The 13,331-nt window shown below is 34.5% G+C and overlaps 1 protein-coding gene and 1 long non-coding RNA gene across 2 annotated transcripts; both read left to right on the forward strand.

The window, feature by feature from the left end:
• The first annotated feature begins 1,096 nt into the window (after window positions 1-1,096).
• LOC128034682 (uncharacterized) lies at window positions 1,097-1,609 on the forward strand. Its single transcript, XR_008190824.1, has 2 exons — window positions 1,097-1,317; window positions 1,423-1,609. It is a non-coding gene; the product is annotated as an uncharacterized LOC128034682 (long non-coding RNA).
• A 7,514-nt stretch (window positions 1,610-9,123) lies between these two features.
• Window positions 9,124-11,936, forward strand: LOC105801296 (probable disease resistance protein At4g27220). The gene has a single exon (XM_052623455.1). The coding sequence runs from the start codon at window positions 9,135-9,137 to the stop codon at window positions 11,415-11,417; it is 2,283 nt and encodes a 760-aa protein (XP_052479415.1). The 5' UTR covers window positions 9,124-9,134; the 3' UTR covers window positions 11,418-11,936.
• The last annotated feature ends 1,395 nt before the right edge of the window (window positions 11,937-13,331 follow it).

Below are 13,331 nucleotides of genomic sequence, written 5' to 3' on the forward strand. Positions count from 1 at the left end.
GTTGTGCTTAATTATTTTGTAAAATAATTTTGATGATTTTAACGTTTAAGGACTAAATTATTAAAATGATAAAAGTATTTGGACTTGATGTGAAATAATTGTATGTAGGGGCTGTGATGAGACCCTAGATGATTCGACTGAGCTTAGAATTTGATGGAAATGGTTAATTTGCTTGTTTAGGCCTTAGGGACTAAATTGAATAAAAGTGAAAATTGAAGATAATTTTATAAAATAACAATAAGGGACCTAATTACATGAAATGGATTAATTATGCTGTTATTTTGGTTAGTTGAATGAAACTATTGTTTTAAATCAAAAAGGTATTGACGATCGTGGAAAGAAAAAGGTGATAGAGTAGTTTCTATATTGGAACCATTACTGCAAATCAATCCTGTAAGTTCGCTTATATAAGTAAATTAATGATAAATTTCTTAATACTCGCTTTTACCTTAATAATTGTAGTGTTTCGTAATTATTGAATATTTAATTTAATTGGGTTCAATAGTGAAAAGATTTGTATGAATTTTAACAAATCTGTTGTTGACTCTCAACACTTTTATTTTAGATAATCCAAAACAATCCAAATTTAAAATAATTCAAGTTAAAATTAACATAAATTTTTAAAATATAAAATAACTTAATTAACAAATCAAACATTTTTGGTGTGGGATTATTTCCCAAAATATGTTATCTTTCTGAAAGTAGGTGGAATGAAACTCAAGTATTTTGTTTCTAATTTTAAACTAAACCACAATCTATTTCTTTTAGGCACTAAATGATTTGATAAATACCGCAAAATTAAATTGCTCAAACCTATTTTGACTACAATTGAGAATCTAAATCAAAGTCTAGCCTTAATTGATTTTATACAAATGATAAAGCTATCTATAAATGATGAAGAAACAAACCGTGTGGGTCCTTTCCTCGTCCTTTTCCATAGCATCTCATTTTAGTTTTAAAATTAAATCATATTAAAGAGGTGCATTCTGGTCAAACTTTAAGAGGTGGTTGGATGGAGAGAAGAGTTTGTTGGGTAGGTGGTTGGTTAAGATTAGATTTTTTTTTTTTTGGTTATTTGTTTATTTGAAAAATATAAATAAATCTGATAAACTCAAAATCCCTCCCCTTTTCCCTCACCTTGCTTTTTGTTTTCCCATAGTCCTATTTCTTTTTCTTTTTCCATTCTTCACCTGAGTTTTGAGAAGAATTGACGAATTGTTCTTTTGAAGTACTTGATCTCTAGTGCTTTGCTTTCTTTAATTCTTGATATTCAATTCGCTAGGGGGGTGTTCATGTGTTTAGGCTTCTATGTAATTGGTAAGTTCGTCTTTTTTTTTTGTTTGAGGGTTATAGAACAGTTCTTTTATTTTTATTTTTGTTAAGAGATGGTGGTTAAAGTGTAATTGATTGATTGGCTTATAGGTGAGGTTTGTGAGACGGACGATCTCTCGGCAAGTTATGTAATAGCCCAAATTTCAGCGACGTAGGAAATAGTGGTTCGAGACCATTAAATTTGGCAAATGAACTCGTAAATTATATTATTTAATTTTTACGAGCCAAATGTAACTTTTAAAAGATTTTTGAAATAGTAAACCGTGTTTTATAAAGATTTATTTGGTTAAGAAATTGAAGAAAAGAGGTATTGAGATCTCAGTGTTATAAAATAGCCATAAATATTTTTATGAATATTTACGAAGTGTTAATAAAGTAGTATTAAAAATTTGTCAGAAAATTTTAACGATTCGGTAGTTAATTAGATAAAAAGAACTAAATTAAAAAAGTGCAAAACTTGCTAAAGTGATTAAATAGCTTAACCATTAAATAGGGAAGAACTAAAAGGGAAATAGACCATTTTAAAATGGTTGAGGCGGCATAGCGTAAAAAAATCAAAGATTTTTATGTAAAAGGACAAAATTGGAATTTTAACAAAAGTTACATGGCCAAAGTTGATTTTAATGATTTCTAGGCCATTTCTTCTTCAACTTCTAGTCAAAAACAGCCATGGAAGAGGTTTTTGAGCTGGTCTTTCATATTTTAGCTTCAAGTAAGTTCAATTCTTGCTTTTTTCGTGAAATTTTTTATTCTTAGACTTTTACAATTAGGTCCAATTTAGTATTCTATTATTTTTTGATTTTATTGAAAATTTTGGAATTTACAATTGATAATTTCATATGATTTTTTCGACTTGATGATGAAATTGAGATGTTAATGGATGTTTAAAGGTGTTTTATTAAAGAATTTTGGATGAAAACATGTTTTAGGGGTTAAATTGAAAAGTGTTGAATTTATGGAAAATTCTAAAATTTCATGGAATTCATGGGCTATGATTGGTATGTATGAGGATAATTAGGCTTGGAATAAGGATTAAATTGCAAGAGTTTCATTTTTCGAGCCTAGGGACGAAATCATCATGTATTAAAAGTTTAGGGGGAAAATGGTAATCAACATTTTACAGTACAACAGTTTTGGACAGCAGCAGTAGTCTAACTTTGAAAAATCACAAAAAATTATGGGAATCAAATTAGACGAAGAATAAAATATGAAATTAAAGCTTATTGAGTCTAGTTTCTCATAGAAGAAACGGTGTAAGCAATGAAATTGTAAATCATGAGATATAATAAATTTTGTGAGACAATGTCAGAATGATTTCGGGTTCCGCTGTTCTGACTTTGGAAAATCATCAAAAATCGGAGAAAAATAATTAGGGGTTTAAATTTATATGTTTAAGAAACAAACGGGAATATCATCCAAATTTTGTGTTAAGAGATAATTAATTTTTAGTACGCAAAGGTCAAAGCTGTCAAACAGTAGAACAGCGATAAATTTGAAGATTTTACTGTACTAATTGGATAAACTATAAATTCTGAAATTTTTTACTGTAGAAGGATATATGAATCTAGTTTCAAAAACATTAAGCGGATCTTAATTTGGAGTTCTGTAGCTCAAGATAAAAATAATTTAGTGACCATGACACGGATGGATAGCTTTGAATATACATATAAGTAAATAGTGAGATTATAGATAATGTTACTTATAAGCGTGATATATATATTAAGGATGTGGAATAGAGAGGAGGATGAGAAAATATATGAATGACTTGTGTATAAATTGATTTTTAAATAAGATTTTTAAATAACGATAAAGTCATTGTTAGGATTCATAAAACTTTCAATAATTATTCATTGTGAAAGAAAATAAGATTTTTAAAATCTATTTAAGAATGATTGTCGAATTAACTCCTAAAAATGACTCAAATTAAAAAATTCTCAAAATAAACTTAATTTCTTGAAATGTAAATTAATCTAATCCAGATCAAATGAGGTAATTATCGCATAGCAAATGTCAACATTATCGTCATACATCAAATAGAAAAAGACAATAGCACGGCCAGCGGTCCAACGAATTGAGGACCGAATTAAAAACCACAACAAACCTACGGTCCAAATTACAAAACAAGGAAAAAAAAGAAAAAGGATTAAATCAAAACAAATCGATAATGCGGAGGAGCCAAATGGGAAAATAGCCCAAAACTTAAAAATGCGCAGATCCTTGGGAGCGTGTCGGGTCGACGAGTGGGTTATGGGAGTAAAACGACATCATTTTACGGCTATCATGGTCAGCCTTAAATGATGTCGTTTAAGGAACCTATTTAAGTCATTTTTTTTAAAATTTCATTTTTCTTCGTGCTTAAAAAAAATCAAAATTTCTTTCAAATTCCCTCCTTCCCCAGTCTTGGCTCCACCGATGATCGCCATATCTGACTCACCATTTGCCGCCAAATGACGGTCTTCCACAAGATAGTGGTGAAAATTTAAAAAAGGCACATTGTCACTCCTTTTTTTGAGCAAAGCCTCGATTTGGGGTTAAAACAGTCCAAAAGGATCTCAAAAGCAAACAAGAAAAAGAAAAAGAAAAAGAAAACAAAACAAAAACCCTTCGGTTCCCTCTCGCCGCCACTGGGGTCCTTTCGGCGAGCCAGTTGGCCTCACCACTCTCAAGACAGAGGAGTCTCCAATTGCGCCCTCAAAGGTAACCAAAATCCAACCCTTATTTACTAATCCTTATTTACTTATTTCGAAATATGTATACAATAAGTAAAAAGATGAGTACCTTCTTTCTTTGAATCTATTCAAACTTTGCTTCTTCATTTTTGGATCGGTGTCTATCTATTACAAAAGAATGCAAAAGAGGAACCCCCGTTACAAGGATGATCTCCCTCCCCCTTTCCATCAACTATTTAATGTCTGTTTTATAGTTATTTTGCAACTTGTTCCTCTTTGTTGTTGCGTATGGCTCGTTTTACAGGTGTCAGAGGGGTCAGTGGCGACATGACCGTGGGAGTGGCAAGTGGGCAGGTGGCTGTGCGGTGGCAGGTGTCAGAAAGGCTAGGGGTTTAGCTTTTCTGAAACCCTAGTTTGACTTGGTTTGTTGGGCAAGGGTGTTGGGCTTATTTTGTAATTGGGCTCGGGTTGTTGGGCTAGGGTGTTGGGCTTATTTTGTAATTGGGCTCGGGTTGTAATGGGTAGTAGGTTTGTTGATTTGAAAATTGCACTGGACTTTAATTTTATTTTGGTTTTATTTGTTCTTTGGTTTAATTGGGCTCGAGTAAAAATGGGCTTGTACAGCTGCCCATTTTTGCTCGTTGTCGTGTAACGAAAGCAGAGCAAAGACTAAGAAAGACCAATTTTGTCCGGTCTCGCTGATTCTTGACTTGTTCTGGTGGTTTTTTTCTTCAGGTGACTTTATTCCAGTCCACTGTGTCTTGTTGCCTCGATCGACTCCATTGTAGCTTCAGCAAAATACAACTTGTAACTTCAATCCACTCTACTACACTTCAAAGAGATACGATTTGTAGCTTCAATCCACTCTGCTGCAACTTCAGATACAACTTTTAACCTCAATCTACTCTGCCACAATTTCAGGGAGATAAGATTTGTGTTTTAGTCTGCTACGCTGGAACGTCAGGGAGATAGGACTTGTTGCTTCAACCTACTCCGTTACGACTTCAGAGATATAGGATTTATCATTTTAATTCACTCCACTGTAACTTTAGGGGTATAGGATTCATCGTTTTAATCCGCTCTATTACAATTTCAGGGAGATAGGACTTGTCGTGATTTGCTCTACTGTAACTTTAGAGAGATAAGATCTGTTATCTCCAGTCTTCTATACTGCAACCTTAGTGAGATAAGACTAATGGCTTCAATCTGCTTCCTTACTACTTTGGGAAGATAAGATTCACCGTCTATAATCTGCTCCACTACTGCTTAGGGAGACAAGATCTGCAATCTTCAACCTACTCCATTGCGGCTCAAGGAGATAGGACTGGTGGCTTAAATCTGCTTCCCTACTACCTTGGAAAGATAAGATTCACCGTCTTCGATCTGCTCCACTACTACTCATGGAGACAAGATCTGCGATCTTCAACCTACTCCACTACTGCTCAGGGAGATAGGAATGGTGGCTTAAATTTGCTTCCCTACTACCTTGGGAAGATAAGATTCACCGTCTTTGATCTGCTTCACTACTGCTTAGGGAGACAAGATCTGCAATCTTCAACCTACTCCACTGCTGCTCAGGGAGATAGGACTGGTGGCTTAAATCTACTTCCCTACTACATTGGGAAGATAAGATTCGCTGTCTTCGATCTGCGCCACTACTGCTTAGGGAGACAGGATCTACAATCTTCAACCTACTCCACTGCTGCTCAGAGAGATAGGACTGGTCATGGTGTGATCCACTCTACTGCAACTTTAGAGAGATAAGATCGATTTTAGTCAGTCTACTCCTCTGTAACTTTAGAAAGATAAAACTCATTGGCTTTAATCTGCTCCGCTGCAACTTCAAGAAGATAAGATTTGCCATCTTCACTCTGCGTCACTACAACTTCAAGGGGATAAGACTTGTTTTCTTCAATTTTAACACCATGGAGATAAGATTCACTGCCTTCAGCTTTAATCTACTCCGCTGCAACGCCAGAGAAACAAGATAAGAAAAGGCGTGAAAGGACGGAGGGCTAAATGAGCAATAAACCCAAATTTCAGACCACGCCCAAGGGTCCAACGAATCGAGGACCGAAGTAAAAACCACAACAAACCTACGGTCTAAATTACAAAACAAGGAAAAAAAAGAAAAAAATGATTAAATCAAAACAAACTGATAATGCGGAGGAGCCAAATGGGCAAATAGCCCAAAACTTAAAAATGCGCAGATCCTTGAGAGCGGGTCAGGTCGAAGTGTAGATTATGGGAGTAAAATGACATCGTTTTATGGCTATCATGGTTAGCCTTAAACGACTTCGTATAAGGAACCTATTTAAGTCAGTTTTAAAAAAATCATTATTCTTCCTGCTTCAAAAAAAAATCAGAATTTTTCTCTCAAATTCCCTCCTTCCCTAGTTTTGGCTTCAACCGATGATTGCCATAACGACCACTGGCCGCCGGTGACGGCGTTGCCGCGCATGGTGGCTGAAAATTTAAAAAAGGCACCTTTTCACTCTTTTTTTCGAGCAAATCCCCGATTTGGGGTTAAAACAGTCCAAAAGGCTCTCAAAAGCAAAAAAAAAAAGAAAGAGAAAGAAACAAAAACCCTTCGGTTCCCCCTTATCACCAGTGGGGTTCTTTCGGCGAGCTAGTTGGCTTGACCACCCTCAAGACGGATGATTCTCTAATCACGCCCTCAAAGGTAACCAAAATCCAACCCTTATTTACTAATCCCTATTTACTTATTTCGAAATATGTATACAAAAAATAAAAAGATGAGCACCTTCTTTCTTTGAATCTATCCAAACTTTGCTTTTTTATTTTTGGATCAGTGTCTTTCTGTTACAAAAAAATGCAAAAGAGGAACCCCCATTACAAGGATGATCTCCCTCCCCCTTTCCATCAACTATTTAATGTCCATTTTATAGTTATCTTGCAACTTTTTCCTATTTGTTGTTTCGTGTGGCTCGTTTTGCAGGTGTCAGAGGGGTCGGTGGCGACATGACCGTGCTGGTGGCAAGTGGGCAGGTGACTGTGCGGCGACAGGAGTCAAAAGGGCTAGGGTTTCAGCTTTTCTAAAACATTAGTTTGACTTGGTTTGTTGGGCTAGGGTGTTGGGCTTATTTTGTAATTGGGCTCGGGTTGTAATGGGTATTGGGTTTGTTGATTTGTAAATTGGACTGGACTTTAATTTTATTTTGGTTTTATTTGTTCTTTGGTTTAATTGAAATGGGCTTGTACAGTTAGGATTCCGCAAAAACGTTCAATAATTATTCACTGTGAAAGAAAATAAGATTTTTAAAATCTATTTAAGAATCATTGTGGAATTCAATTTGATCTACTATAGTTAACTCCTAAAAATAACCCAACTTAATAAAATTATGAAAATTGTAGGTGAATTTTGATTAAGTGAATGCAAGGAGAGAAAACCCATTTGAGTTGAGTGTCTTTTCTAGTAGTGTGTGAAATCGTATTATTTGCAACTTGTAAGTAAGGTGGTTTATTTCATCTCCTAACAAGTTAATTCAAAGAAGTATTTATTAAATTTCACATTTTTATTGTTGTTTCAAATTAGCTCATAATTATGCTGGCATAGTTTTGGGATGACTGTCTATTTTTATCCATATATATAAACCTCAAACATGGGTTCTGAAATTAGTTCACATATTTTTAAGGTCCTATTAGGCACATAAATCTGTAGAAGAGTAAAAGAAGAAAAACTAAACTTATCCAAAGGTTGAATAATTTGTTCGGTAGATTTGACTTCACTTGGGTTGAATTTAAACAAAAATTTTTGTACTAAATAAAATCAACTCAAAACTTTTAAAATTCTAATTAACTTAAATATTTTGGCACTAATTACGGCTATAATTGGATGAAGGATATTTGCAATATTATCACATTATGTACCTACAAATATATGGTTCTATTAAGAATGTCAACCTTGTCAACTCCGGGGTGGTTAAGTTAGAAATATATAATAATAAAATCAATAGAAAACAAGCAATAAATGTGAAATGCCAGCAAAATGTCAAGCAACCCCATTTTGAAAGTTTGAAATTTAATTTCGAACTAGATTATTCTAGGATTTGCTTCTTCAATTACAAGACCATCACTAGTTTTTCTTTAAGTCACATAGTTGTATTTCTTTCCTGATTCCAGTTCTTGATTCGGTATATCTTTGCTATATATTGTATATTTATGACATCGTAGCTGCTTCTATAGCTTATTTCTGCAGTGTTCATTTTATATTCAAAGCCAATCAATTCTTGGTCTCCGGTATGTTTCACTTCAGCCTTTACTAATAGGGATTGGTAATTTGAAGATAGAATTCTGATGATGGTTGGATTGATCTCTGTGAGGATTCTTTGTTATATGGATTCAGAATGAGTGCACGATATTGAAATTATTTCATACAAGTATTTTTAATTTTCTTTAAATTTGTTCATCTATAATTTACAGTATAGAAAAGAGATTGCCATTTTACTTGTGAGTGAAAGGCCTTTTAATTATGCTCCTCTATTATTGCTTTCATTTCATTAAACGTTAGATGAGAGCTTTTCTTGATTTACATGTCTCTATAGAACCCACATATTTAATATCTTGTTAAAAAATTTGTGAAATCCATGTATGCACAGAAATTTAGACTTGACAATGCATTCTTAGTTTCTAATATATTGCATGTTATGCAGCATTCCTGACTGAGAGCTATGGATTATTTTTTGAATAAGATTGATAAACACTTGGACAATCACAGAAACCTCGATCAGAATATGAATGAGCTTAAAAGGAAATTAAATGATTTGAACGGTCTGAAGGAAGACATAGAATCTAGAGTGAGCTCAGAGCTGCAGCCAACAAAGAAACTCAAGAAAGGGGTCCAAATATGGTTGGAAAATGTTGAAAGAATCAATGGTGAAATACAAAGCCTTGATGGAAGAATCGGAGAAAGCAGTGCTCTTACACGCGGTTTCCACGCAGAAGATGTGTTAATGAGGATGAAGGAAGTTGAAGAACATATTCAACAAGGCAAATTTTGTGAAGGTTTGGTGGTTGACAATCCTCGACGGATTGGACAAGTTTTATCGACTTCAACTCTATCAGGTGAAGCTACGAAGTTATGCATCGAAGAAATTTCGCAGTGCTTGATGAATGATGAGGTTCGAAAAATTGGAGTTTGGGGGATGGGGAGTAGGGAAAACAAGCATTATGAAGCATATAAACAATCAGCTCTTGAAAGAGACCCACAAGTTCGATGTTGTGATTTGGATCACTGTATCAAAGGAGATGAGTCTTGCTAAACTGCAGAAAGACCTTGCAAGTAAACTTGATGTAAAATTTTCTGGCAATGAATGTGAAACAACAAGGGCAGGGATGTTGTTTGAAACATTGTCTTTCAAGTTCAGTAGGTTTGTGATCATCTTGGACGATGTATGGGAGAAGGTTTCCTTTGAGCAGGTAGGAATCCCTGAGTCATCTAATGGGAGTAAATTAGTGTTAACAACGCGATCACTTGATGTGTGTCGACATGTGGGTTGTAATAGAGTAATTCAAATAAAGCCTCTTGCAGAAGAAGAGGCATGGAACTTGTTCTTGGAGATTGTAGGTGGGAATATTCTAAATATTCCAGGATTGGAACCAGTTGCAAAATCAATAACTAAGCATTGTGCGGGTTTGCCCTTGGGAGTAATAGTTGTAGCTGCTTGTATGAAGGGACTTGATGACCTTTTTGAATGGAGGAATGCGCTAAAGGAACTAAGTTTAGCAAGACAAAGTGTTAATGGATTGGAAGATGAGGTGATCCAACAATTGCGATTTAGTTATGATCGTTTAAAGGATCAAAAACTTCAACACTGTTTCCTCAACTGTGCCTTATATCCTGCAGATTTTGCAATCAGAGAGATAGATCTTGTTCATCTTTGGATTGCAGAAGGGCTTGTCGAAGAAATGAACAGTAGGCAAGCAGAGTATGACAAGGGTTGTGCAATAATGAATAGACTCATAAACAACTGTTTGTTAGAAGTTCCTACGGAAACGGAAACAGAAAATGGAAGATGTGTAAAGATGCATGATCTTGTAAGGGACATGGCATTACATATCACATGTGGAACACCTCGATTCTTGGTAAAAGCTGGCATGAGATTAACGGAGCCACCAGATTTGCAAGAATGGAGAAAAGACCTAGAAAAAGTTTCATTGATGGAGAATTGGGGGTTACAGCTTCCCTATCCTTTGGAAATATCGCCACCAAAGTGTCCGATGCTCACAACACTATTGTTTTCCGGTTGTAACATACAAAGCATTCCAGAAGGCTTCTTCAAGCATATGCACGGACTCAAGATTCTTGATCTTTCTGCAAATCCTATCAAGAATCTCCCAGATTCCATTGCTAATTTGAAGAACCTCACGGCGCTATTGCTTCGTCATTGTCGAAGTTTAGAGAAGGTGCCATCATTGTCAAAACTTAAAGTCTTGAAGGAGTTGAATCTTGAAGCAACAAGTATCAAGGAAATCCCTTGTGGGATGGAAAACTTGTTGAAACTCAAATACCTGAATTTGAATGGTATAGGAGACCTACATGAGATTCCTGATCGAGCATTATCAAAACTTTCTTGCCTTCAAGACTTGATTGTTGGTGAAACATTGATAAGTGGAGAAGATGTTGGTGGATTGAAGAAACTGGAAATTCTTAAAGGGAGGTTTTACGAGTTGCACAACTTAAATGCGTATGTCCAAGCTTTACATGGTCGAGAAGAACCTCTTGAATACATCATCCGCGTGGGTGAGAGAGGATGGGTGGAGCAAATTAATACAAGAAAGTACATTGAGTTATGTGGTTGTAATATCTATACCAATCAGATTATACTTCCGCATGTTGAGGAGTTATACATTAAGGAGTGCAATCTCAATTGTAGCGAAGGGTATCCTCTTTTCTCCAGGTTTATTCTAATCTCACTTAGCACATTCTCCTCTCTTAAATTTCTTGATATATATAATTGTAAAAGCATGAAAAAATTGTTCTCTCCAAATTGCTTGCCACTAAATTTACAAGAGCTTAGCGTATCGGAGTGTAACAAGCTAGAGGAAATAATAGCAATAGAACTTGGATGGAATCAAAGTGGAAAGGCTACCATGGAGTTTCATCTACCACAATTAAGGTTATTTTCACTAGGGAATCTACCAAAATTGAAGAGCATTTGCAGTGCTAATGGAGTAATCGTTTGTGATTCACTTGAAATAATTGAGGTAAGAAATTGTCCGAAATTAAAAAGGATGCCTCTTAATCTTTCCCAACTTGATAATATTAGACTTCAACCATCTGGCCCTCTCTCTCCTCTTATTTGGATAAAGCCAGAAGAGTGGTGGGAATCGGTGGAATGGGATCAGCCGAATGTCAAATGTATTTTAGAGCCCTTGTTGAGGTCTTGCTGGTAGTGTTGAATTTACATTAACTCCAATGATTTTTTTTTTCAACAACTTCTAATTGCTATTTGTATTCTAAATTTTGTACAAGTGGAATAGAAATTCCTCACTCTGGAATTGTGGAAAAACCAACTGAAACTTTTACCTGTTCAAAGTCGAAACATGGTTATAATATCTTTCATGAAAACTATTACGTGAATTCATGTTTCAAGTGGTGGAGCTTTATATAAATTTATGTTATGGCAAAAATAAGAAGATAGGAGTGAGCCGTCCAAGAATATTCAAGAAAATAACTCGAAAAACACCATTGGAGCGACTTTAAAGCATATTTCCATCAAGATTGAAGATTCCCAATTGATTTCTTAGGAAGTTATGATGGGTTTCTTTAGTTCTTTTGTTATACTGTATCTTGGATGTTTTTACTTTTAATTATGATCTAATTTCTAAATACTTAGGGGAGATGAACCCTATGAAGGATTCTGTCGTTTGATTTTTATTTTATGCAATAAATACTTAGTTTCTTGTTCTCAATTATGTGCGCATAATTCTTGGTTTAATATTTTTTAGATTATTAATCCATGTTTGATGTGCTTAAATCGGAGGTTGAATAGACCTTGTTTAAGAATAGATCTCGTGTAATTGAGTGGAGTTGCATGCAATTATAGAAATAGGACGACAAAAATATAACAGATTAGAGTCAAATCTAATAGGGGAATTCATATAGCACGAGTTAATACGATAATAGGGGTTTTAATTAGAAATTTTTTTCAATTAATCAACCTAGAGTCAGTTACTTTTTCACTATTAGCATAATTCAAGGGTTTTCATGTATGAAGGAGTTAAGTAAACAAATTGCAAAATTTAGATTGATAATGATAGATGAAATCATTGCGAATTCTTTTCTAGGTATTATTTCGCTTTTTGGTTGTTAATCGATTATTTTCCTAATTTATTCTTTGTCGTGTTAGTTAGTTAATTAATTTAGTTAATTTTAGTTTCAATCACTCAAATTATTCGGTTAAATAATAAAAAGATGGTAATTACTGGTAGTTTTAGTCTTTATGGGAACGATATCTTTGCTCACTGTAGCTATACTATTAGTTGATAGGTGCATTTTCTTTAATCAAATTTTTAGTTAGTTCCGTGACACATCATCTAGTTACGACCGATTGAATGATCAAAGAATAAAAAATTGTTTCTATAGTTACACATCGTATCGTGAAGATTCAGGGATCCTAAAGGAATAATTGATAAGGAATTGGATTGGAAAATGACTAATAGAGGATATAGGTAGCATGGAAGCACACTTTGACAAAGGCCAAGCTATCCTCAGAACACTAGTAGATAGTTGCTTGTTAGAAAATGTAGGAAATGAAAGAGTGAAAATGCATTATCTTGTTAGAGATATGGCTAAACTTATCACCCATAAGTTGTATGAATCACGAACTAGCATTGCAACTTTTACACATGTATTGTTACACTCCAACATTTATATTTTTGATCAATTAAAATCATTCAATAAAAAACAACCAATCAAAACTTACAATAATTCAAATTTAATAAAAATAAAACCCAAAATTAACTTTGTTGATACAGAAATACAACAAAATAATTCAAATTTAATAAAAATAAAACCCAAAATTAACTTTGTTGATACAGAAATACAACAAAGAGAAGATATGGGAAATGACATGGTGGTGATTTTGGAGGTTGATTCACCCAGTTGAGAGCGGAGAGCTAGGGACTACAGAGAGTGAGATTGAAGAGAGTATGTAGGCAAAGTGTTGAGGGTAAGTTGACAGAGTATATGTTTGTATGTTTGGAGAGTCAATCATTTCTTCATCGTTCTTGAGGGTATTTATTGGAGGGGGTCTTGTGAAGGTATTGTTAACGTGCTAAATTTGCCATCTAACCATCATTACGGAA

This window comes from Gossypium raimondii, chromosome 11 (assembly GCF_025698545.1).
Source record: "Gossypium raimondii isolate GPD5lz chromosome 11, ASM2569854v1, whole genome shotgun sequence".
Lineage (NCBI taxonomy): Eukaryota > Viridiplantae > Streptophyta > Magnoliopsida > Malvales > Malvaceae > Gossypium > Gossypium raimondii.

Bases quoted from the DNA above. Each gene is read 5' to 3' on its own strand.
- LOC105801296 (XM_052623455.1), top strand. From the start codon at position 9,135: ATGATGAGGTTCGAAAAATTGGAGTTTGGGGGATGGGGAGTAGGGAAA.